General features: G+C 36.7%; 2 protein-coding genes across 3 annotated transcripts in view; one reads left to right on the top strand and one right to left on the bottom strand.

Annotated features, from left to right (window-relative positions):
* The window catches only part of caska (calcium/calmodulin-dependent serine protein kinase a), a 240,132-nt gene that overhangs the window by 150,171 nt on the left and 65,483 nt on the right, over window positions 1-24,478 (top strand). For both annotated transcript variants that reach the window (XM_063005494.1, XM_063005493.1), the window contains exons 4-5: window positions 3,247-3,324; window positions 6,703-6,775. In XM_063005494.1, coding sequence (XP_062861564.1) covers window positions 3,247-3,324; window positions 6,703-6,775 — 151 coding nt within the window. The remainder of the gene's footprint in view (window positions 1-3,246; window positions 3,325-6,702; window positions 6,776-24,478) is intronic.
* Window positions 17,526-18,677, bottom strand: LOC134324687 (probable G-protein coupled receptor 82). The gene has a single exon (XM_063006611.1). The coding sequence runs from the start codon at window positions 18,675-18,677 to the stop codon at window positions 17,526-17,528; it is 1,152 nt and encodes a 383-aa protein (XP_062862681.1).

Here is a 24,478-nt window from a genome sequence, read left to right as displayed (position 1 = left end):
GTAACAACGTTGTTGCAGATGCGTTTTCTCGTGCTTGTGTTTAGATATACCATGAATTGGTAGTGTACAAATAATTGGGGGGTTAAATGTTACATGTCGTGTTAACATTTTATTTTATTTTAGCTCATGGCCATTAAGGACATAGTCGGTGCACAAAATTGTGACTTCTGTACAACAGAGTAAATGCTTTTTTAATGCAACACTTACTGAATCTATTTTATTTTCTGATCTTTTTTGCTTTTATGTTAGCCAAAACTGGAACTGTCTGGAACAGTCACAAAGAATGACTGCCATATCCTGGTGGGACTGAGATAGAAAGTACATTGGCATCATTAAATTCTATATGAAGAACATGCTTGTGCCAGAGCTTATCAGAAAGCTGAACCAGTCATCTGGTTCTGATTAAATGCCATCCAACTGCCTTTTCATACATTTGTACTTCTCTAAAAATCACATACTGGTTATTAGACACTTAGAGTTAACAGATTTTCATTTTAGTTCAGCAAGCCACAGCAAAATAATTCTACCTGCATTCTACTCACCGGCACCCTTGATAAGGCACGTGCTGGTAAAAATCTATATTAAGATTTACAGGTTTTTGTGGTATTTGCAGTAAGAGTAAGATGTTTGAGTTTTCACATAATTTTAGCATTCACAATGAGGCTCAGCAAAATATCTATTAAATTAAAAAATACAATTATAAAGAATTAATAATATTGGTTATTTTATGACAGACAATATAATACACACCTGACTTAATAATTGTTATGGACAGTAGTTACAAAAGTTAAAAAATATGGAGTTTTACCTTCACATGTTGTTGATTCATTGCACTGAGAGTCAATAAATCATCAGTTTTAATTAATTCAATATTTCTTCAAAGATCCTAGATGGGGATTTACAAAGATCATATGTTGGGTTTACTGTGTTCCCAAACTATGATAATACAGAAGTCTGAAGTCTTATAGTTGAATTAGAGAAGTATGTACTATTTAGCCAAAAGTATGCAGACACCTAAACATGAGCTTGTTATATGTCTTTTTAAAGCCACTGGCATAAATACAGGGTGGGAATAATACAGGGTCTGTGAGGATTTTTACCAATTCAGAAAAAAGAGCACTTGAAACATAATATATAGAATATTTTAACCAGAATCTTTTTAATGATTATATCCGGTTTACCTGAATGTCAGCTGCTTGTTATATTAATTATATTTTACCAATTGATACACCATCATATGTCTTGTACTTTAATTAATATTTGGAATTTAAAACTATCTGGTATAGTGATGTAGAATGGAAAAACATCGCCTAAAAAGCCCCTAAAATCAAACATACCATAAACCAGCAATGCTACAGGGGTTGGACAAAATAACTGAAACACCTGTCATTTTAGTGTGGTAGGTTTCATGGCTAAATTGGACCAGTCTGGTGGCCAATCTTCATTAATTGCACATTGCACCAGTAAGAGCAGAGTGTGAAGGTTCAATTAGCAGGGTAAGAGCACAGTTTTGCTCAAAATATTGCAATGCACACAACATTATGGGTGACATACCAGAGTTCAAAAGAGGACAAATTGTTGGTGCACGTCTTGCTGGCGCATCTGTGACCAAGACAGCAAGTCTTTGTGATGTATCAAGAGCCACGGTATCCAGGGTAATGTCAGCATACCACCAAGAAGGACAAACCACATCCAACAGGATTAACTGTGGACGCAAGAGGAAGCTGTCTGAAAGGGATGTTCGGGTGCTAACCCGGATTGTATCCAAAAAACATAAAACCACGGCTGCCCAAATCACGGCAGAATTAAATGTGCACCTCAACTCTCCTGTTTCCACCAGAACTGTCCGTCGGGAGCTCCACAGGGTCAATATACACGGCCGGGCTGCTATAGCCAAACCTTTGGTCACTCGTGCCAATGCCAAACGTCGGTTTCAATGGTGCAAGGAGCGCAAATCTTGGGCTGTGGACAATGTGAAACATGTATTGTTCTCTGATGAGTCCACCTTTACTGTTTTCTCCACATCCTGGAGAGTTACGGTGTGGAGAAGACCCAAAGAAGCGTACCACCCAGACTGTTGCATGCCCAGAGTGAAGCATGGGGGTGGATCAGTGATGGTTTGGGCTGCCATATCATGGCATTCCCTTGGCCCAATACTTGTGCTAGATGGGCGCGTCACTGCCAAGGACTACCGAACCATTCTGGAGGACCATGTGCATCCAATGGTTCAAACATTGTATCCTGAAGGCGGTGCCGTGTATCAGGATGACAATGCACCAATACACACAGCAAGACTGGTGAAAGATTGGTTTGATGAACATGAAAGTGAAGTTGAACACCTCCCATGGCCTGCACAGTCACCAGATCTAAATAGTATTGAGCCACTTTGGGGTGTTTTGGAGAAGCGAGTCAGGAAACGTTTTCCTCCACCAGCATCACGTAGTGACCTGGCCACTATCCTGCAAGAAGAATGGCTTAAAATCCCTCTGACCACTGTGCAGGACTTGTATATGTCATTTCCAAGACGAATTGACGCTGTATTGGCCGCAAAAGGAGGTCCTACACCATACTAATAAATTATTGTGGTCTAAAACCAGGTGTTTCAGTTATTTTGTCCAACCCCTGTATGTGGCCTATATGTTTTGTAAAGAATGCCTTGGATGCCTTTATTAATACAGTCCTAGACACACCAAGCTTCTGGGATATATTAGTTTCTCTGATAGCTTAGAGCATTTCCCAGATTGTTGCCACAAAGTTAAAAGTAGACAATGTATTTTTTGGATTCTCTGCAAAACTTACACCTTAAAGTTCAACTAAAGGTTGTTGCGTTCAGAGAAACACAGAAAAAGCAGAACTGCTGCTGTCACCCAAGTTTCTGCAACTTCTAAAATGAGTAGAGGAACTAGTAATGAGTGGTATTATAAAAGATGAAGTATGAGCATGATCATGTATTAGTTAGTGTCTTACACCTCCACCTTCTGGTGGATTTGCCACTAGGTTTGATTGTAGTGACATTCCTTAGATAGGCTTCAGATCTCCCATGACTACTATAAAGCACTAATTGAAGACAAATAATAGGGAGATTGGAAGCTGTCTTTATGTTATTTGTTAATAAAAATGTCCTTTCTCCTGTTTGGTTTGGTTTAAATTATGATACGACATATTACTAGAATAAGAAGCATTACACAAATACTCATACAAATGTATTGTGTATGGTTATTTGCTGTGTATGGATTTCTTTTTTAGTATGGATGGTGCAGACCTCTGTTTTGAGATTGTAAAAAGAGCAGATGCTGGGTTTGTCTACAGTGAGGCAGTAGCCAGGTAAGCATTGTTTCACCTAATAAAAAGCTCCCACTTGCACACTGAATGCAGCACACACTAGAATAATAAATGAAACAAAGCAAATTCCATCATTAGGGATAAAAAGCCAGTCTACCTCAAAAATTGATGATACCAGGTGATGTACACAAGATGCTGTATTGTACACACCAAAATAACACACGTTTTGATAGAAGGTGTAGCTGCCCCATATTGTGCAGCATGCCAAACACAGATCACAATCAAACACTTAATGCTGAAATGTGTCAGTTATGACCATGAGAGACAACAGACCTCAAACTCAAGGCCCGCGTGCCAAATCTGGCCCGCCACGTCATTTCATGTGGCCCGCGAGAGCTTAAAAGACATATGATTGTCTTAAAATACACTGTAAAATTGTACATAAACTGCATCTCCCACATTGCATGCCGATTTTGGGACCCGCAAAGTGACTGCATCCCACCACCCATCCTATGCATCCTATGTTTCTACATCAGCGTTTAACTGAGACGGTTTTTCAACAAGTGATGTTGAGAAATATTTACAAATAATCCCAAAATGTACAAGAAGAGAAAACTGAAGCAGAAGAAAGAATTTGATGAAAAATGGGAAAGTGAATACAAATTTGTGCTTTAAGAAGAAAAAACGGTACGTCTCTTGTGTTATGAGTCTGTGGTAAAGGAGTACAATATAAATGTAGATACATTATAAATATACAGTATAAATTTGGCAGTTTGACACCAAACACAGAATTTAGCCTCCAAGAAAAACAACAAATTATCCAAGAATTAAAAGGCAGACTGCAATCACAGCAAGATACGTTACAATCGGCCCTTTGAGGTCCACCATAATGCTGGTGTGTACCTCTGTGAAAATTAGTTTGAAACCCCTGCCTTTACAGAAAAGATTATTAAGGAACTGTTCAACAACACAAAGGCAGACAGAGTCCAAAGCTAAAGCAAGCATGAATATGAATTAATTTCCTCTTAAACACATAATCTCCCAAGCCTCTTTTTTTATTTACTAGTAAATTCTGACATCAACACATGTGTACTGGCCTAGGCAGATACTTATCCAATATAGAAATACAATAATAAAGCTGACTGTCTACATTTAAGAAAAATCTCAAAGGCAAACACTTCATCCTATGTTCATGTGAATGATCAGTGTAGCCACCACCCTCTCTCAGACACAGCCAGTATGGTCTGTTGGATGCCCAACTAGAACGATAACGCAGCTGAGATTCAAGCTCGAGATCTCAGGTAGTGGGCTAGTGCATTAGACCAGTGTGCCACCCCACTATTCAAAATACTCAATATATATACAGCTATTTAGACATTAATGGCTGTGTGTTGAGTTATTTTCAGAAGACAGTAAATCTACACTGCTATACAAGCTGTACACTGACTACTCAGTTATATCCAAGTTTCATGTCTATAGTGTTGTTCCATGAAAAGATATAATGAAATATTTGCAGAAATGTGAGGGGTGTACTCACTTTTGTGATACACTGTATATATATATATATATATATATATATATATATATATATATATATATATATATATATATATGAAACTTGGATATAACTTAGAGTAGTCAGTGTACAACTTGTATAGCAGTGTAGATTTACTGTCTTCTGAAAATAACTCAACACACAGCCATTAATGTCTAAATAGCTGGCAACATAAGTGAGTACACCCCACAGTGAACATGTCCAAATTGTGCCCAAATGTGTCGTTGTCCCTCCCTGGTGTCATGTGTCAAGGTCCCAGGTGTAAATGGGGAGCAGGGCTGTTAAATTTGGTGTTTTGGGTACAATTCTCTCATACTGGCCACTGGATATTCAACATGGCACCTCATGGCAAAGAACTCTCTGAGGATGTGAGAAATAGAATTGGTGCTCTCCACAAAGATGGCCTGGGCTATAAGAAGATTGCTAACACCCTGAAACTGAGCTACAGCATGGTGGCCAAGGTCATACAGCGGTTTTCCAGGACAGGTTCCACTCGGAACAGGCTTCGCCAGGGTCGACCAAAGAAGTTGAGTCCACGTGTTCGGCGTCATATCCAGAGGTTGGCTTTAAAAAATAGACACATGAGTGCTGCCAGCATTGCTGCAGAGGTTGAAGACGTGGGAGGTCAGCCTGTCAGTGCTCAGACCATACGCCGCACACTGCATCAACTCGGTCTGCATGGTCGTCATCCCAGAAGGAAGCTGACGCACAAGAAAGCCCGCAAACAGTTTGCTGAAGACAAGCAGTCCAAGAACATGGATTACTGGAATGCCCTGTGGTCTGACGAGACCAAGATTAACTTGTTTGGCTCAGATGGTGTCCAGCATGTGTGGCGGCGCCCTGGTGAGAAGTACCAAGACAACTGTATCTTGCCTACAGTCAAGCATGGTGGTGGTAGCATCATGGTCTTGGGCTGCATGAGTGTTGCTGGCACTGGGGAGCTGCAGTTCATTGAGGGAAACATGAATTCCAACATGTACTGTGACATTCTGAAACAGAGCATGATCCCCTCCCTTCGAAAACTGGGCCTCATGGCAGTTTTCCAACAGGATAACGACCCCAAACATAACCTCCAAGATGACAACTGCCTTGCTGAGGAAGCTGAAGGTAAAGGTGATGGACTAAACCCAATTGAGCACCTGTGGCGCATCCTCAAGTGGAAGGTGGAGGAGTTCAAGGTGTCTAACATCCACCAGCTCCGTTATGTCATCATGGAGGAGTGGAAGAGGATTCCAGTAGCGACCTGTGCAGCTCTGGTGAATTCCATGCCCAGGAGGGTTAAGGCAGTGCTGGATAATAATGGTGGTCACACAAAATATTGACACTTTGGGCACAATTTGGACATGTTCACTGTGGGGTGTACTCACTTATGTTGCCAGCCATTTAGACATTAATGGCTGTGTGTTGAGTTATTTTCAGAAGACAGTAAATCTACACTGCTATACAAGTTGTACACTGACTACTCTAAGTTATATCCAAGTTTTATTTCTATAGTGTTGTCCCATGAAAAGATATAATAAAATATTTGCAGAAATGTGAGGGGTGTACTCACTTTTGTGATACACTGTATATATATATATATATATATATATATATATATATATACTGTATATATATATATATACAGTGTATCACAAAAGTGAGTACACCCCTCACATTTCTGCAAATATTTCATTATATCTTTTCATATATATAAATATTATATTGATAAAGTATCAGGACATTCCTAACTTAAACAATCAGCCTGAAGAGAGATAAAGTCGCATCATGTAATCCGTCAGCACAACCTGTACAGCTAAATCAATGTTTGCTCTACAACATATCAAACACAGTTGTACTCATTTATTGCCTCAAACTTTTTCTAGTCACTACATGAGACAGATCCTGGAAGCACTGCGGTACTGCCACGATAACAACATCATTCATCGAGATGTAAAGGTAGGTTAGCTTTTGCTGCTTTGTGTTGTGTGATAACTGTCAAGTAGTTTTTTTAATATTTATAATGTGCAAAGGTACACTGTCTTTCTCATAACTGGGTCAAAGACGAGACGTATCTTTTTAGTGTCCCCACTTGATAAATAATATACAATTATATTAATATAAGTGGATATACCTTCAATCTACTCCATTTGTACATCTTTACTGAAACCTAAAGTAATTTTTACAGAAAATTTATGATTTTTGAAAAAATAACCCTTGAAACCCCCAAAATGTCATTCAGTGCAACGGTCCCCCTTCCTCTTTAAGTAATAAAACATTAAGAAAAAACTAATTAATCTTAAGTAAAACTTAAAATTTACTGCTTTGGCATAATTGTACAAATGTCATGTGTGACATATTAAATAATATTCAATCAGATGTGTTTCAGGATACTTTCAGTCCCCATTTTCCCAATCTTCAGTTGTCATTCAGTACAACGTTAATAAAAAGCCTTATTTTAATATGCAATCAAGCTACTGCAGTCATGTGACCAATTATAACAACAAAAGAAGACTCCTGGGGACCCTTCAGCACACACACGAGGTCAATGCATTTTAACATTATTTGATAAAAATGTCTTTTTACTGACACAGTACATTAAAGAACAAAACTGAGTGTCATTCAGTACAACACAGAAAACGTAATATTACGGTTACTCTTGTAAACAAACAAGGTTATTAACATTTAAATGTGAATATGTGTAGAAATGTCTTTGAGCTAAGGTCAATGTTAGCTTTTGCTAACCACTGGGATAACTGTAAAATGTGCTAAAGTAAAATTTCTGTCATTCAGTACAACAACAGTCATTCAGTGCAACAGAATTTTGCTGTTGCACTAAATTGACAATGACATTGTTATACTGACTTTTTAATGTTTTAAAATATTTTTAAATATTAAAACCACTTTTTTCCATTCTAGTCTTCCTTAATAAGAGCAGTAATTACAATGAATATTAATAATTATGTTTTTGATGAAGTGGTCCCTGAGATTTTGTTATTGTCAAGTACGATGACCTGCGATTCGTTGGGCAGGTACTGCTGTCTGTAGAAGATGAGGTGCAAGTTAGCTGCATGCTACAAAATTGAAACAGAAATTCCTTTGTGTGGCCAAATCCACATGATGAAATTTACTACCTTAAGTCTGATGTCAAAATCATAATCGCAGAACCAAAGCCATGTACAGCAAGAACCTCAAGGTTAACAACAAAAGACTGGAAAACATTTGTTCAGTTCATTAAATAAAATGCGACTTCAAATGGTTTTTACTGCTGAATGAATTTAGATTTACTGCAGCAACTTTTTCATGTGTTATGACACAAATTCCACACTTCCACACTGTTCTGGTGCCTTACAAGTTGTTATGATGGCTTCATTAGCTATGTTTTTGATTGCACATATTACAACACATACTTGCCACTGGTGTGGCATATTTTCATTCTACTACTGCTACTTTAATCAATAAAGAACTTAAAAACAAATTAAGTCATGAATATTCTGATGTAACAGGATAATTTGGAATATGTCATTCAGTGCAACATAAAATCATCATACAGTGCAACAAAAACATTTGCTTAAAATAACTGTAATAAGTAATTATTATATATTTTTTTAATGTGAATGCAAGAGAATCCAGGCCTGCTTCATAGAAAACAGAGTTTGATTAGGTTTCAAATAGAATAGAATGTGTAGCAAAAACATCTTGTATACAAGTAAACAAAATCCCAAGACGCATTAGAGTACAAACAATGCACAGAAAATTCAAAACAGGGTAAGTACAGTTTCTTTTGAGGTTTTAAATCTTTTGTAAGAGATATACTAAACTTATAAATTTGAAATGGCTAAGATTGTTCCTTGTGTGTGTATTTTGTCATAAATTAGTCGTTGCACTGAATGACATTTTTGTGCCCTTGTTGTGTGTCAACAACACTAAAATTATCAAATAAGCAAAATGCTGAGAAAAAAAATACATATTTACATAGGTGACACATTTGTGCACAATATTAAATGAAAAAATTATACAATTTAACCATTTTATTTTTTTGGTACTTGGAACACACTATTCGTCTTTCACCCAACTAAGCTGTATACATGTAGTATTTAAATGATCACGGCAGGTCCCTAACACTTAGTTTATTATAAATAATAAAGTGTTGTGTTCACTGTATGCTCACATTACTAACTAAAGTTTAGCTACTATTTGTTAGCTGTGATTTCCTAACTGTGTCCCAAATCTTGTACTGTTGTACCCCGGGGAACATCTGAACGTTATGATTTATCTGATTTATTTTAAGCACATCTGTCACCCATGATATGAGTCTCTGCTATTATGTAAATGCATTTAGCCAGGCAACTTACATCTTTAAGAAATATAATAATGTAAATCAAGACTCAAATGAAGTTACTGAAATCTCACTTATTTCTAGCTGTAAAAGTAGGCAGCTAATTAATGAGCTAATGATGTTATGGCAATCTTGGGATTTTAAAGATTTCTGCAACTTTACCTTTTCTGTATCTGATTGTAACTTCTGTATCTAAAAATAAAACATCATTTTGAGTTTTTTAGGAGTTCTTTTAAATAAGACAAGATGTCATATTGTCATGTTCCAGATGGTTAGATGCAATCTACCACAGAAATAATCTGGCATGCCATGTATTAGTACCTGCTGAAAACAATTCCCTCCACAATTGTCCACAGTTAAGTAAGCGTTTGGGCTTAGAGTCTGTCGTGCTAGTAAATGTCACTGTGGAAAAAATAGGACACCTTATGAAAACCTTTGTTTTGTAATATATTTAAACATAAGGACATTTGAAATCCTTTATTGAGAGATGGCGGCGCTTGGGTGGCACAGCAGTCTACACTAGCCCACCACTGCTGAGATTCAAACCTGGATAACATAAAACTAAACTTACTAAATATGGTAATTAATAGTCTAATTTGGTCTCTGAAAGTAAGCAATTTTGTTTTCTGATCATTGGTTGTAGGCAATATTTAGTCTGCCTGTGCTAGTGGAACTTATTGGTTTTTTATATTAAAGTGTTTTCAAATATTAAACAAGATTTTAGCATATTTATAATAATGCTAACTGCTGATCAGTGATGGCTTAGTTACCTTAAAAAAGTAATCTGATTACTGATTACTCCTTTAAAAAGTAACTTAGTTACTTTATGGATTACTTGATTTTAAAAGTAACTAAGTTAGATTACAAGTTACTTTATTAGTTATATAATGCGGAATATTTCAAAGATGTTCCTTTGCAATACTTTATCATTTGGCTGCCAACTTGTGTGTACTGATGAGACTCAATTGAATCCCAGAACATGCTAGTGTGTGTGAATGCATGGAAAACAAATTTTAATTTTCTTTCAAGAATATGATACAGACTGACCAACACTATTACGCTAAATCAGCATTGAAAATTGACTTTACTTTTAATAGCCTTCTACAATGCTGGAGCTTCTTAAAACGGAAGATTTTCTTTTAAATAGAAGTGTTATTTACCTGCTATTAAATTGTTTTCCAACAAAATCCGCCCAATTTGGCGGATAATCGCCCAATCTGGCAACACTGGAATGCGCAGAGCCAGCTGGCGCTTTTACTCGTAGCGCGCCACGAATACTACTAAATAGTACTACTTCTGTAATGGTGTTGGTGGTTGACATTTATGTTGAGTGTATTACTGCACTGCGGTGGTGGGGGGGCCAGAGGGGTGGCCGAAGATTACTTTATGGTGGCCATGGCAACCACTGGCCACCCCCTGGCTCCGCCCCTGCCAAGAAGAAAGCAAAAATATCTTTTCATTAAGGAAAATGACAAAAATAGTAATGCACAGTAACTTGGATAAGTAACTTTAATCTGATTACTGGATTGGAAATAGTAACGCGTTAGATTACTCGTTACTGAAAAATGTGGTCAGATTAGAGTAACGCGTTACTAAGTAACGCGTTACTGACCATCAGTGCTGCTGATATTTCATACACTGATCAGCCATAATATTAAAACCACCTCCCTGTTTCTACACTCACTGTCCATTTTATCAGCTCCACTAACCATATAGAAGCACTTTGTATTTCTACAATTACTGACTGTAGTCCATCTGTTTCTCTACATACTGTTTTAGCCTGCTTTCACCCTGTTCCTCAATGGTCAGGACCCCCACAGGGCCACCACAAAGTAGGTATTATTTAGGTGGTGGATGATTCTTAGCACTGCAGTGACAATGACATGATGGTGGTGTGTTAGTGTGTGTTGTGCTGGTATGAGTGGATCAGACACAGCAGTGCTGCTGGAGTTTTTAAATACCGTGTCCACTTACTGTCCACTCTATTAGACACTCCTACCTAGTTGGTCCACCTTGTAGATATAAAGTCAGAGACGATCGCATATCTATTGCTGCTGTTTGAGTTGGTCATCTTCTAGACCCTCATCAGTGGTTACAGGACGCTGCCCACGGGGCACTGTTGGCTGGATATTTTTAGTTGATGGACTACTCTCAGTCCAGCAGGGACAGTGAGGTGTTTAAAAACTCCATCAGCGCTGCTGTGTCTTATCCACTCATACCAGCACAACACACACTAGCACACCACCACCATGTCAGTGTCACTGCAGTGCTGAGAATGACCCACCACCCAAATAATACCTGCTCTGTGGTGGTCCTGGGAGAGTCATGACCATTGAAGAACATCATGAAAGGGGGCTAACAAAGCATGCAGAGAAACAGATGGACTACAGTCAGTAATTGTAGAACTACAAAGTGCCTCTATGGTAAGTGAAGCCGATAAAATGTACAGTGAGTGTAGAAACATGGAGGTGGTTTTAATATTATGGCTGATCATTGTATATAGGCGTTTGTGTTTTGCAAATGTCATAAATTCTAGCATTGAGTGTTAAAAAACGGACTGCATTGTCCTATAACTTCTTTTTCTTATGCTTAAAATAAAAAAATAAAAATATAAAGCTAACAGAGTTTACCTATACTGTATTTGTATATAGGTTTACATATATATTTCACCTGTTTATCCTCTAAACCAGTGGTTCTCAAACTGTGGTACGCGTACCACTGGTGGTACGTGAAGCAGCACGAGGTGGTACGCCAGATAATCTCGGAAAAGTAATTACATGCACCGACAAAATAAATAATTTAATAATTATGAATTAAAAAAAATCATATGAAACAAATTGTGTAAATTACTAATAAAATCTGTTTCAAAGTTCTTATAATTCTGTTTTAATAAAATCAGTTTAATGAAAACAAATTGTATTAAAACTAATGTGTTTTTAAAAATATTCTGGGCTACGCAGCCACCGTACTTCACGTTCGCGGTTTCCATCTCGGAATTTCCGAAACGTTATCAGTAAAGTTATCAGTAAAGTTATCAGTAGGTCTCTCACTTTTATCAGAGCAGATCTGCATTTGAAGCTCACTGATCTCGTTCCTGACATCACAAGGCTACTCCGCTAAACAGGCGCACTCACTGAAATGCTCAGTGGTAACCAGTGTTGCCAACTCCTCAGTAAGGAAAGTAGCTATTGGCTGTCCTAAAAGTCGCTAGAAGTCGCTAAATGACGTCATTGCCTAATTTGCATATGACCCATTTGCATGTAATTGACGCTGTAGAAGAGAGGAATAACATCGTGGGAAAGACAAAAAGTGGGTAAAAAAACACCCTAAATATGTTTAGAACTACAAATGAACATTCTTCTGTTAATTCGTGGTTTGTTTTTGTTTTTTAAGAAAATACTGAGCTACTCTGGGCAGGGTTGCCAGATTGCGACAGTAATTTTCAGCCAAAATGCATGAAAAAACGCCCAAAACACAGGATAAGCAGATGGTGTTTAGCATTTCACAAATAATAAACCAGTTAAACCATCATGACCTACAAATTAATATCTTAAAATGTACAGATCAGTAATTATACATTATAAAGGACACATTTTTTTTGCTTGCATGTCTTGAAAGTAGCCTGCCAAGTTTGTAAAATACATTATTTGTTAGGACACACAACCCTTTGCATGTAAATAAAAATAAACTTGCAAGCAATGAAAGTTCAACCTCTCGTACATATGAGACTTGCTTACCTTCATATTCAACTCAAATCACTTGTCTAACATATGAATCACTGTATTGATGGGCGTGGCAACAGTGTCTTGGACTGGAAAGAATAACCTGTCAATCAAACTTTTGACAACGGGTTGGATGTGGTGGGAGAAGGTAGGGAGAAGGGAGACCTATTTATATTCCACCTGCTTTAGCAATAGCTTTTTTTATTTATATTTTAAGCTGCCAAAATAATTACAAACCAGCCCAAATTTTGTCCACCTGCCAAAGTGTGTTTTTCCCTGCCAATTTCCAACAAAATCCGCACATTTTGGTTGAAACCCGCCCAATCTGGCAACACTGACTGTGATACTGACCGCCCGTGCTTGAGGACAGTAACTGCAGAACAATGTGTTTTCACGTTCGAGTCTCCAAAAGTCTCCAATAACACCAGAAAAAGTCGCTAGATTTGTCGCTAGTCGCTTTTTTGAAAAAAAGTCGCTAGAGGGGTCTGAAAAGTCGCTAAATATAGCGACAAAGTCGCTAAGTTGGCAACACTGGTGGTAACTGCATATATACTAGTGATGAGTCGTTCGCGAACGATCCGATTCTATTGAACGGATCTTTGAAATGAACGAAAGGAACCGAGTCTTTTATTTCTGAGCAGTTCTTATCGGCTGTAATCCACCCATTCAGCTTCACATCAGTAGAGGGAATTAATCATAACTCCTAATAAGAGCTGTTTATTGTCGAAATTCAAATCCGAAATCACTTTCAGTATCGCGGAGAGCAAGCGAGACACACACACACACAGAGCTAGTAGTATAATGACAAATAATTGAGAAATAAACTATAAACTTGTTTAATTGTGTTAAATACAAGAGGGGATTTTTCTGAAACTTAATGCAATGTAACCAGTGTCTCTTCTCTGTAGTTTTATTCCTTTTAAAATAAATATTTTTTTCTCATGTAAGTGTTATTTGAATTATGCCTACATTTAAGGCAAAGTAGCTAAATTTGATATCGGGGGTGTCTTATAGTTTACCCAGTAGCGCCTCCCGAAGAACGAAGAGCCATTTCTTTGAACGGCTCTTTAAAAGGAACCGAGCCAAAAGATCCGACTCCCTTCAAGAAGCCATAATTCCCATCACTAATATACAGTATATACACACACACCTAATTAATGTGTGCCATATGTGGTTCTGAGATGAGAAACATAGGTGGTACTTGGAAGTTTTGGTTTGATAATGGGTGGTACTTGGTCTAAAAAGTTTGAGAACCACTGCTCTAAACAATAAGACAGTTTCAGCTGTCAGTCAGGCATCTTTTTAAACAAAATTAAATAAAACCAGCATACCAGCATACAAAGCTGTTATATTGCACCATTACTGCATCATACTGAAAAACTTCAAAATTTAATCATAATATTGAAGTATTTTCTTAATGTTTGCAAAAATAAAGTAGAGAAATGCCTGTGCACTTAGAGAAGAGTCTGATACCATTTTCTGTGAAGTCTTAGCAGTGTGGATACATAAATAATAATATAGTGGGCTCAGAAAGTATTAAGACCACTTGATTTTTTTGCACACTTTTGTGGATATCATTGCCATTTTTATCCCTATATTTACACTTCAATCATATATTGATAAAGTGGCAACATGTTTTTAAAGATTACATTTACAATACATACACATTTACATACATACACATAGTGGTTAAGGTGCTGGACTAGTAATCAGAAGGTCGCTGGTTCAAGCCCCACCACTGCCAGGTTGCTGCTGTTGGTTATACAGTTATACTGTAACTGTAATGTAAGTCGCTCTGGATAAAGGCGTCTGTTAAATGCCTAAATTGTAAATGAAAAAAATAATCCAAAAGAATTCAATTCCTTTGTTGCACTTCAAACTGTGTTGGTTACTTCTTGTTTGCTTTAATTATCCTTGACCTGTGTCTGGAGCTCAGTCCATCTAAGTCCATCTGTTGCAGTTTGCCAGGCCATAAAGTCCAAGGAACTTGATCTCTGCAATCAATTTGTGGCACGGCATAAATCAGAGCTAGGATATAAAACAATATTTAAGGCTTTGAGTGTTCCAGGACTACAGTGGCCTCAGTCATTTTAAAATTAAAGAGCTTGGCATAACCTTGAACCTTTCTAGAGGGGAATTTCTGGCCAAATTGGGCATCCAAGCAAAAGGGACTTTGGTCAGGGAGGTAAGAAATAACCATCACTTTAAACCTCCATAATTCCTCTACAGAGATTGCAGAAACTCTTGGATGAATGCTTTTCTTTGCTGCACTCCATAAATCAGGTCTTTATGGCAGAGTGGCAAAACAGAAAATAAAAGGCATTTGACAACAGCTTAGAGTTTACTAAACAGCATGTAAAAATTTCTAGCATTATAAGGAAAAGACTCCCTACCCTGATGAGCTGCAAATCTTGTTTGACACAACAGCAAGCACTAGGTCTGGTAATAAACAAGCACTGCACATCACCTGGCTAATACCATCCCTACACTGAAACGGGGTGGTGGCAGCATCATGCCATGGGAGTGCTACTTAGTGGGACAATTAAAGCAAACAGGATGCTGATTGGGTGAAAGTTTGTATTATTTTTTATATTATTTTGTTACTAAACCTTTTCTCTGTTCATCTTGTATGCACTGACTAATGTAAATACATTCATTTAATTTTTATCAACCGCTATATCCTGATCGAGGTTGCGGCAGGTCTGTTTCTATAGGTAAACAGTGGCCACAAAGCAGGAATACCCTGGACAGGGTATTTTTTGGCAAAGTACCATAGTTGATAACACAGTAGCAGAGCACATGGTATGGGTTCTGCAAAGTAATTATTCTCATGTCCAGTTACTGCCTTGGAGGAGTTAACATGTTTGGTCTGTGCCAGTTTGATTTTCCTCCTGGTACTCCAGTTTTACCCTCTCCTTCTAGCTACATACATAAGGTGGATTGCCTGTCATGAAATGCCTGTAGGTGTTAGTTGGTGAGTGAATGTGTGAGTGTGTTGCTTTGGGATGGATTGGTGGAGCTACTGCCTTAAACCCAGTGTTTTTGAGTAATGTAGGACTGAGTTTAGGATTAAGCTGTTACATACAGTGATGATGCATTTGCAAGTGATGATGCAAGCGCTGGGCAGTGATCAACTCTGAAAACACACATTTTTTTGTGGCACAGACCAAAGCTTTCCCCTAAAAGCAATGCATTATTGTACATACTGAATATAAGGAACAGTAACCCTCAGCCAGTTCAGTTAGAGAAATGAGAATGTGAAGTTGAAACAAGGCCCTAAGATTTAAAACATGCACTAATGTTTTCGTGTTTAGGTTTCAGAGTGCACACAAAATAAACCCTGTTACTGGGAGACAACAGGTAAACAAACATTAATTTCCCACAGCTGGTTTTTGTTCCACTGTAGGTGCTGGCACATCAAAAAGACTCTTATGCTCTTTTATGCCAAGTTCACACTACATGACTTTCCAAGTCGTCAAGTCGCTGTACAGTTCACACACTGAGCAAAATCAGGGCAATAATCGCGTAGTGTGAACAAGGCATTAGGAAACCAGTTGGTTTGTCATTCATACAAGATCTTTACTACAGCCACATATGCTTGTTGACCATTGTCCTTGACTTGTTTATGAATAGGATCCTTTCTTATTTAATTGGGTATACAATATATCACTTAAATGTCTGCTTGTAAAGCTGTAAACTGGTTGGTTTGAAACTAGATCTAATACTAAACTGTGGGCAAGAAATAGGACTCTGTCCCTGCCTACTACTACTACTAAGCATTCAAAACATCCCAAAAATCTACAGACTTTATCTGACCAGCAAAGATCCTGCCAAATTACAGACTTTGGGTGTAATTAGTGTAAAAATTGCACAATTGAACCACGTCTTTTGCCAGTCTGTAACATTAGCCTTTTTTCCCTCTCCAACTTATGAACACATGGAGGAAACCATAGTCATTTCCACTGTTTCTTTAAATCCATACTTAAGCCATACTTAAACATTTATAAAAAGATAAAGATCATAAATTATAAAGATTATAAAGATTAAAATTTCGTTACTAATTAGGCCTGGTAAAAGCTAATAAATAGTGAGTTAAGGAAAATAGTTTAAGGTTGCTAGTCAAATCCAGCAGTATTTGTAATTAGTTGGTGTCAGTACAGCCTGATTTTTTCAGTAAACAGTGCAACATTAGCGTTGGTGTTATTTGTTGCGACTTCTCTTGAATACTCAAGCTTAAAAATACTTACAGAGAGTATTTTTAGTTATCTGAGAGAATTGCCTCCAAGCTAACTCATAGCTGCTAAATAAAGGTATATATAGAGAAAAACATGTTTAGTTTAGCTTTGTTAGACTTTACATTTAATTCATTCAACACTTGTAAAACAGCATATATTCTTGAAAATACATTTACACCAACGTTTTGATTTCTTTTTTAATATCTATGCACAATTTTCAAGTTTTCTGTGTTACAGGAATAATTAGGATATTCCAAATGATGTACAAAGTGACGACATGTTTTAAAGATTTTACAAAACAATCAAAAAATGAAAAAATATATTTGTTATCCACTAGAGTGGATAACATATCTCTTACAATGAAAATGTAAAAGAGTATTCAGACCCATTGCTGTGTTTCACTTAGTCTTTGTTTAATTTAAATGTGATTGTTCATCTTGGTTTACAGCCTGTTTTACAGTGCCACTGTCATACTGATTGAGCTGTCCACATTCAAAAGTCCTTGATGAATGGCTCTCTTTTGTGTTGGAGCTTCCCCGAAACAAAGCACAAACATGCATTTTGAATTTCCTGTCCAGTAGCAAGTAAATGAAGGGGTCCGTGCTACAACGCAAAACTGCCAGACATAGAAGAACATTCTTAATTTCCACATACTTGGATAGAGGATGGCATTCTGATAGGTGTTCTCCATACTTAGAATAATGCAATGCCAAGTTGATAAAAATTGCCTTAAAAATATGGTGAGGTAGTAGACAGACCACCATCACAATCTGGATGACCACAATGTTGCGGACCACTCTTGAGTAGACTTTACGTCTGTCAGAGGTAGCAGTGCTTATTTGATTCCTGTGAAAGTGTCTAATTACAGCTAAATAGGCACTTAACACCAGGAGAAGACAGACGAAAAATAGTGAGATGCCCACTTTGGCAAACGCCTGAGAGCCAGAATCACCTGCTTCCACTGCCACATTGTAACATATCTGCTCACTTGTATTCTCTGTTTTGCCTGTCTCCATTGTTGAGTAAATCACTACTGTGGGAATAATTGCCATTGCCACAAAGGCCCAAGTTCCTAAGCACATAGCCAGTGCGAACTTAGGTTGCGGCATTCTGCTGAAAAACACATAGGGCAGGACTTTGGTGCATCTGCTTGGGCGATTCCCATAGTTGTGCTGAGTAAGTGTGGCAAAGCGACTTATAGCCAGCCAAGTGAGGATCAGCATGCCACCTCCAATGTTGGCATGAAGAACTGGGGTTAGGACATTGATGGCTAACTGACACAATAGACTGGGTGTGGGCCAGCTAGTTCCAAGGACATAGTAGGCTGCAGTAAAAGGCATGGTGAGACACAGTATCAGGTTGGAAATCCCCAAGTTGATGATGTAGATGTGGGTGGATGTTTTGGTGGAGATCTTTGCCAGGAATACCCAAAGAGAGAGAATGTTTCCAGACAGACCAGTGAGGAACATAGCAATGTAGAGGACTGGCAAAGCCAGGTAGGTAGTAGAGGTCTGACACAAGCAGGAGGACCTGTTAGACAGAGAGAGCTGGGAGTAGACTGCCATTGAACACCAATATCCTAGAAAAAAACACCAATAATTTTGGTCCATTAAACAAATACAGTTATTATTATTAGGAATCTCTTATTCATGCAAACCAAACGTATCCTCCCTAGCAAAATAGCATTTTGCTAATGTGCTTAAATGAAAACAATTTCTTTGATTGTTCTCATTAGCTATTTTAATTGTACTGGAACATCTGGAACATCAAAGTACACATCATTTGCTGGCACTCTGATATTTTTGACCCAGTATGACAGAATTGTTCTTACATTACTGACTGCTGAGACCAGTTCTAATTATTATTGCAGTGCCAAAATTGATTTTTCCTTAAAATTTCCTTTGATTTCATGCAATTGATGTTGCGATTGTACATTATAGGATAAAAAAAGTGTAGGGCAGATGAAATTACTTTATTTGTAATATATACACCGATCAGCCATAACATTAAAACCACCTCCTTGTTTCTACACTCACTCTCCATTTTATCAGCTCCACTTACCATATAGGAGCACTTTGTAGTTCTACAATTACTGACTGTAGTCCATCTGTTACTATACATACCTTTTTTAACCTGCTTTCACCCTGTTCTACAAAGGTCAGGACCCCCACGTAACCACCACAGAACAGTTATTATTTAGGTGGTGGATCATTCTCAGCACTGCAGTGACACTGACATGGTGGTGGTATGTTAGTGTGTGTTGTGCTGGTATGAGTGGATCAGACACAACAGCGCTGCTGGAGTTTTTAAATACTGTGTCCACTCACTGTCCACTCTTTTAGACACTCCTACCTAGTTGGTCCACCTTGTAGATGTAAAGTTAGAGACGATCACTCATCTATTGCTGCTGTTTGAGTTGGTCATCTTCTAGACCTTTATCAGTGGTCACAGGACGCTGCCCACGGGGCGCCGTTGGCTGAATATTTTTGGTTGGTGGACTATTCTCAGTCCAGCAGTGACAGTGAGGTGTTTAAAAACTCCATCAGCATTGCTGTGTCTTATCCACTCATACCAGCACAACACACACTAACACACCACCTCCATGTCAGTGTCACTGCAGAGCTGAGAATGATCCACCACCCAAATAATATATACTCTTTGGTGGTCCAGACCATTAAAAAACAGCATGAAAGGGGGCTAACAAAGCATACAGAGAAACAGATGGACTACAGTCAGTAATTGAAGAACTACAAAGTGCTTCTATATGGTAAGTGGAGCTGATAAAATGGACAGTGTGTGTAGAAACAAGGAGGTGGTTTTAATGTTATGGCTGATCGGTGTATATCAGTGCACCCTTGAATAAGAGGGTTGCATTAGAAAGTGCGTCCAGCATAAAAACTGTGCCAATTGCACTATAACTTTGTTCACATACCTTTGGCATTATAATGTATGCTGCCATCTGAACCAATGTTTTGTACTTTAAACATTTGTATTATTTAAGACTTTTATAAAGGTCAATATGTTGTTCTGTCCATGATCTCTCTTTTCTCTTATCTGTTATCTCAAGTATGCTTTGAAATATCTGCATAACCCTTAACTGTCTGTTTTTGACCCAGGACCAGTGCATTCGGAAAGTTAGTCAGAGACTAGTCAGTTTTTATTTAGTTTTTTTTTATTTCTGCTGTGGCTATAAAACTAATACTAGCAGAGTGACTTTGATAGTTCTGTTTGTTTTGCACTAACAAACAAGTTAACACCCTCACCACAGCACTTCACTGCATGTTTAGTTACAGGAAGAAAACGTGGGTGTGGCTTCTGATAAAAGAGTTGATGTAATAGAATATGTTATGCTTCCTGCTTCTGAATAAAATGTGCATAAAGCTGTTAGTTTTACTGTAATTAAAATGAATTAAATTGTAAATGCATTACAGTAAAATGATTTTAATTAATTATTTATTAAAATTATTAATTCTGCCCAGGGGGAGAAAATCTTGTAGAAAAAGGTAAATGCTATACCCATTTTAAATGTTCATTATTTATCTATGCCTACAGAAAACCATCATTCTCTTTTCATATACTTACAGCCTGAAATCAAACCCCCTTAAATATATTTTTTAAGCTTTTTGAGATTATTTTACCAAAACTTATAATTAGTAGCATTCTTCTAAAGTTCTTTTATAATTCTTTTTAGGTGTTATATATATATTTTTTAACTTTTACATGTAAGATTTTACTGATTTTACTTATTTTTTATTATTATTATTATTGTTATTATTATTATTACATTAGCACATTTTACACCAATATGAAATGTACATTATCAATAAAATGTAATATTATTATAAAGTAATCAATTTCAACCGCTACAGTTCATTACTAACGCAGCTATTTCTGCTCATAGCTTTAGCCATGCAGCAGTATGTTCTTGACTATATAATAATCTTCATAATGTCTGCACAGCTTTTTGCACACACTTATTATTCATATTACTTTTAAAACAGACATTTTTTAAATACGTTGCAATATGTTTTACAGTCACTCTTTGAAATGCTTATTTTCAAATAATAAATGTTCAAAGTACAAAAAATTAATGTTTTTTTGTTTTGTAAGAGTAATTTGTAACATAATAATAAAAAATACAATGTAGATTAGATTTCACACAGAGGATCTGGCAGTAGCACCTAAGTAACACAGGAGAAACAGAATGGATTTTAGTGTACTGAGGACGCTGCAGCCCCAAATACACTCATACACGTGAAGCTTTTAAATGTACAAGCCCTTTGGTGGTGTTGGTGGTTTATCTCAACCTGAGTGTAAATCCTTTAAGTGTAAATATTGTGCTCTGAAATACCAGAGCTTCTCATTCATTCTAGATGTAATTTTATAGATACAGGATGTTCTTACATGTGCAGTTTAGCTTCCAATATCATTTTGGGGAAATTTAATTTGCATACATATAACCCTGCCAGTCACCTGTTTGCTGAAATACAAAATTTTACTAACGTTCCTACTCTTGTTGACCCTGCTTTGGTGAAGAGCGTGCGGATTTATGATCCTGAAATGTCGGCTCCCATTGTATTCTAAATTAATTAGTTTGGTGTCACTTGAGGGTGTCTTGATGGGTCTTAAGCACAATTTTTATCATGTGAGGTAGCACTGGAATCTGCCCATGGATCCGTCCTTTTTACCCGTGGACTTCCTTAAGCACCAAAAGTCCCGTCAACTTCATGTCAAACCATCTTTTTGGTTTCTGAATATTTAACACTTTATGGTAGGTAATCATTCCATTGCCCCATGCTTTTGAAATGCCCTTTCTAACCATTTAGAAAGTTCACAGACTCTTAAGTTCTTTTAAAATTGACCTAAAGTTATTTTTTTAGAAATAATTTTACCTAAACTTATAATTATTATAATTCTTAAAATATTACAAAATTAAAATGTTCTCATCTTTTACATGTAAGATTTTACTGATTTGACCTATTTTTATTATTATTGATTACAGTAGCACATTTTACACCAACATGTAATGTACATTCTTAGTAAAATGTATTATTATTATTTTAATTATTATTGAGTAATTAATTTCAACCACTACAATTAATTACTAATGCAGCTATTTCCGCTCATAGCTTTAGCCATGCCGCAATATGTTCTTGACTATATAATAATCTTCATAATGTCTGCACAGCTTTTTGCACACACTTATTATTCATATTACTTTTAGAACAGAAATTTTTTAAATATGTTGCAATATTTGAAATGCTTATTCTCAAATAATAAATGTTCAAAGTACAAAAATTTATGTTTTTTGTTTTGTAGGACAATATAGGAGTGTATTTTTATAGCCCAGTTTCATCTGTAGTAAAAATTCTGGTTCTGATTGAATGCATTATGAATTATAGTGGAAAAAGCATGTTAAGCCACAAAGATTAGCCACTAATTTGTTGTGTTGTCAATGAATAATTGTAATTATAGTTAAATTATAATTTCATTATTTTTTTGAGTATTTACTTACTGTGTTTGATGCAGCTGCCAGTGAGCAGTAATGGTAAATAGTTGTGCTGTAGTTCAGTCTCTCTGTGTGAAAGTGAAGCTGTGAACTTCTCTTATTTCTACTGAAATACACACCCCATATCTGCACTGTCTAATCAAGCAATACTAATTTTGCTCTGTACCCATTATTTGTGTTAAATCATACTTATTTAATTCACAATATTATAATACATTAACCAAGTTTCTGTAATTTAATCAGCATTTTGAAATTTTAAATTTGCCAAAATGTCTGTTGATAATGAAATGAATTGAAATGAAATGTAATGAAAATGACCTTAAATAGTAAATCAAACTACAAACTTGTGATTTGCCTGGTAAAATATTACTGGTCTGCTACAGCCTCTTCTGGCCACAGTTGTGCATTACAATTAGCACCAATTTCAAAAGCCAGTTCCAAAGCCAGTCTTATTAAGGTATTACATGTATATAAGTATCTGAATATAAGTATACAGCAATACTGATTGTTTGTATTACATCTTGCCTACTGAGTACCACAGAAACACATGGTTCTGAAACTGGATCTGTTTATTGTTACAACTAAATGAATATACCCAATTTTATTTTTAACTGATCTGCCTGGTAGCTATAACAGCTAATATGTAAGTAAAATTTGGTGTATACTAAACAATGCAGGACAATTTTCAGTGTGTGCAGGTCAGCGTTGCAATGTGTTTAGATGAATGATCTAATTACAGAAGGCTAGCTTCTCTATTTTTGTAATTAAATCACATGCAGGAATTAAGTCATTAAGTCACTATTCTTAGTTCTGTTTGCATGTAAAGGACTGGAAGTTGGAAAACAATGGTTGATAAACAGTAGTTGACACACTTATGTGGGTTTGTAATTGTTATTGTTATTCCATAGCAGATTGTATAATAACTATAGCAGCATTGTAGTTGACAAAGTGTTGTTTAATTATGTCGACTTCTATATCAGTTTTAGTTAGTATCAATTGTTGCCTTTATTCCTTTTGGTATTCCTAAGCTAACTATATTTTAAAATAGCATAGCACACTTGTTAGTGGGCCAAAAACCACTGCTGTGGAGTAAGATACTATAGATCAGTAGTTTCAGCTTAAATGAACTGGGTCGTAATGGTCTGAATCAGTATTGGTGCTTTTAGCATAAAAGAGTGCGCTGCACCTCTGTACGCCACAGGACAACCATGTTAAAGACACAACAACATTTAATTTTTTTAATAAATGTTTATTTATTTGTTTTTACATATTTAATCATTGATTTGCCACACTGTGTTTCATAATCCACCTTAGTCAATATTAGTACAGTAATAAGTAGTAAACAAGTTTTTATTTTTTGTTTTAAAAGTGCAGTGGTTAATATTTAATGGTTCTTACTTTTGCAAACAAGTTCAAACACACTATACAGCCAAAAGTGTAAACACCTGAGCATGAGCTTATTGGACATCCCATCTGAAAACCAAAGGCATAAATGTGAAGCTGCCTATCTCTTTTGCGGCTGTAATGGCCTACATTCTTTTGGAAAGGTATTCCACAAGATTTTGGAGTGCATTTGTGAGATCAGACACTGATGTTGGACAAGAAGTCCTGTCTTGTAATTGATAATCCAGTTGAGATCATCGCTATCCACAGACCACTGAAGCATGTAATTATGGACATTGCTTTATGTACAGTGGCTCAGGCATATTTACTCCTGAAAAACCAAACCATAATTAGAAGGGTTGGCCATGTACACTTTGCTATATAATACTATATCTGCAGAACACTTTGAAATGTATTGTCAGGCTAAGAAAATATTACCTTGATTACATTCTTTCTGCTAGTGGCATTATAGAC

The sequence above is a fragment of the Trichomycterus rosablanca genome, chromosome 12 (assembly GCF_030014385.1).
Source record: "Trichomycterus rosablanca isolate fTriRos1 chromosome 12, fTriRos1.hap1, whole genome shotgun sequence".
NCBI lineage: Eukaryota > Metazoa > Chordata > Actinopteri > Siluriformes > Trichomycteridae > Trichomycterus > Trichomycterus rosablanca.
The sequence above is the reverse complement of the archived record's forward strand: the minus strand, read 5'-3'. Positions and strand labels throughout refer to the sequence as shown.

What these genes read in the sequence shown, in the direction of transcription:
- LOC134324687 (XM_063006611.1), bottom strand. Translation starts at nt 18,677, where the DNA reads ATGGCAGTCTACTCCCAGCTCTCTCTGTCTAACAGGTCCTCCTGCTTG.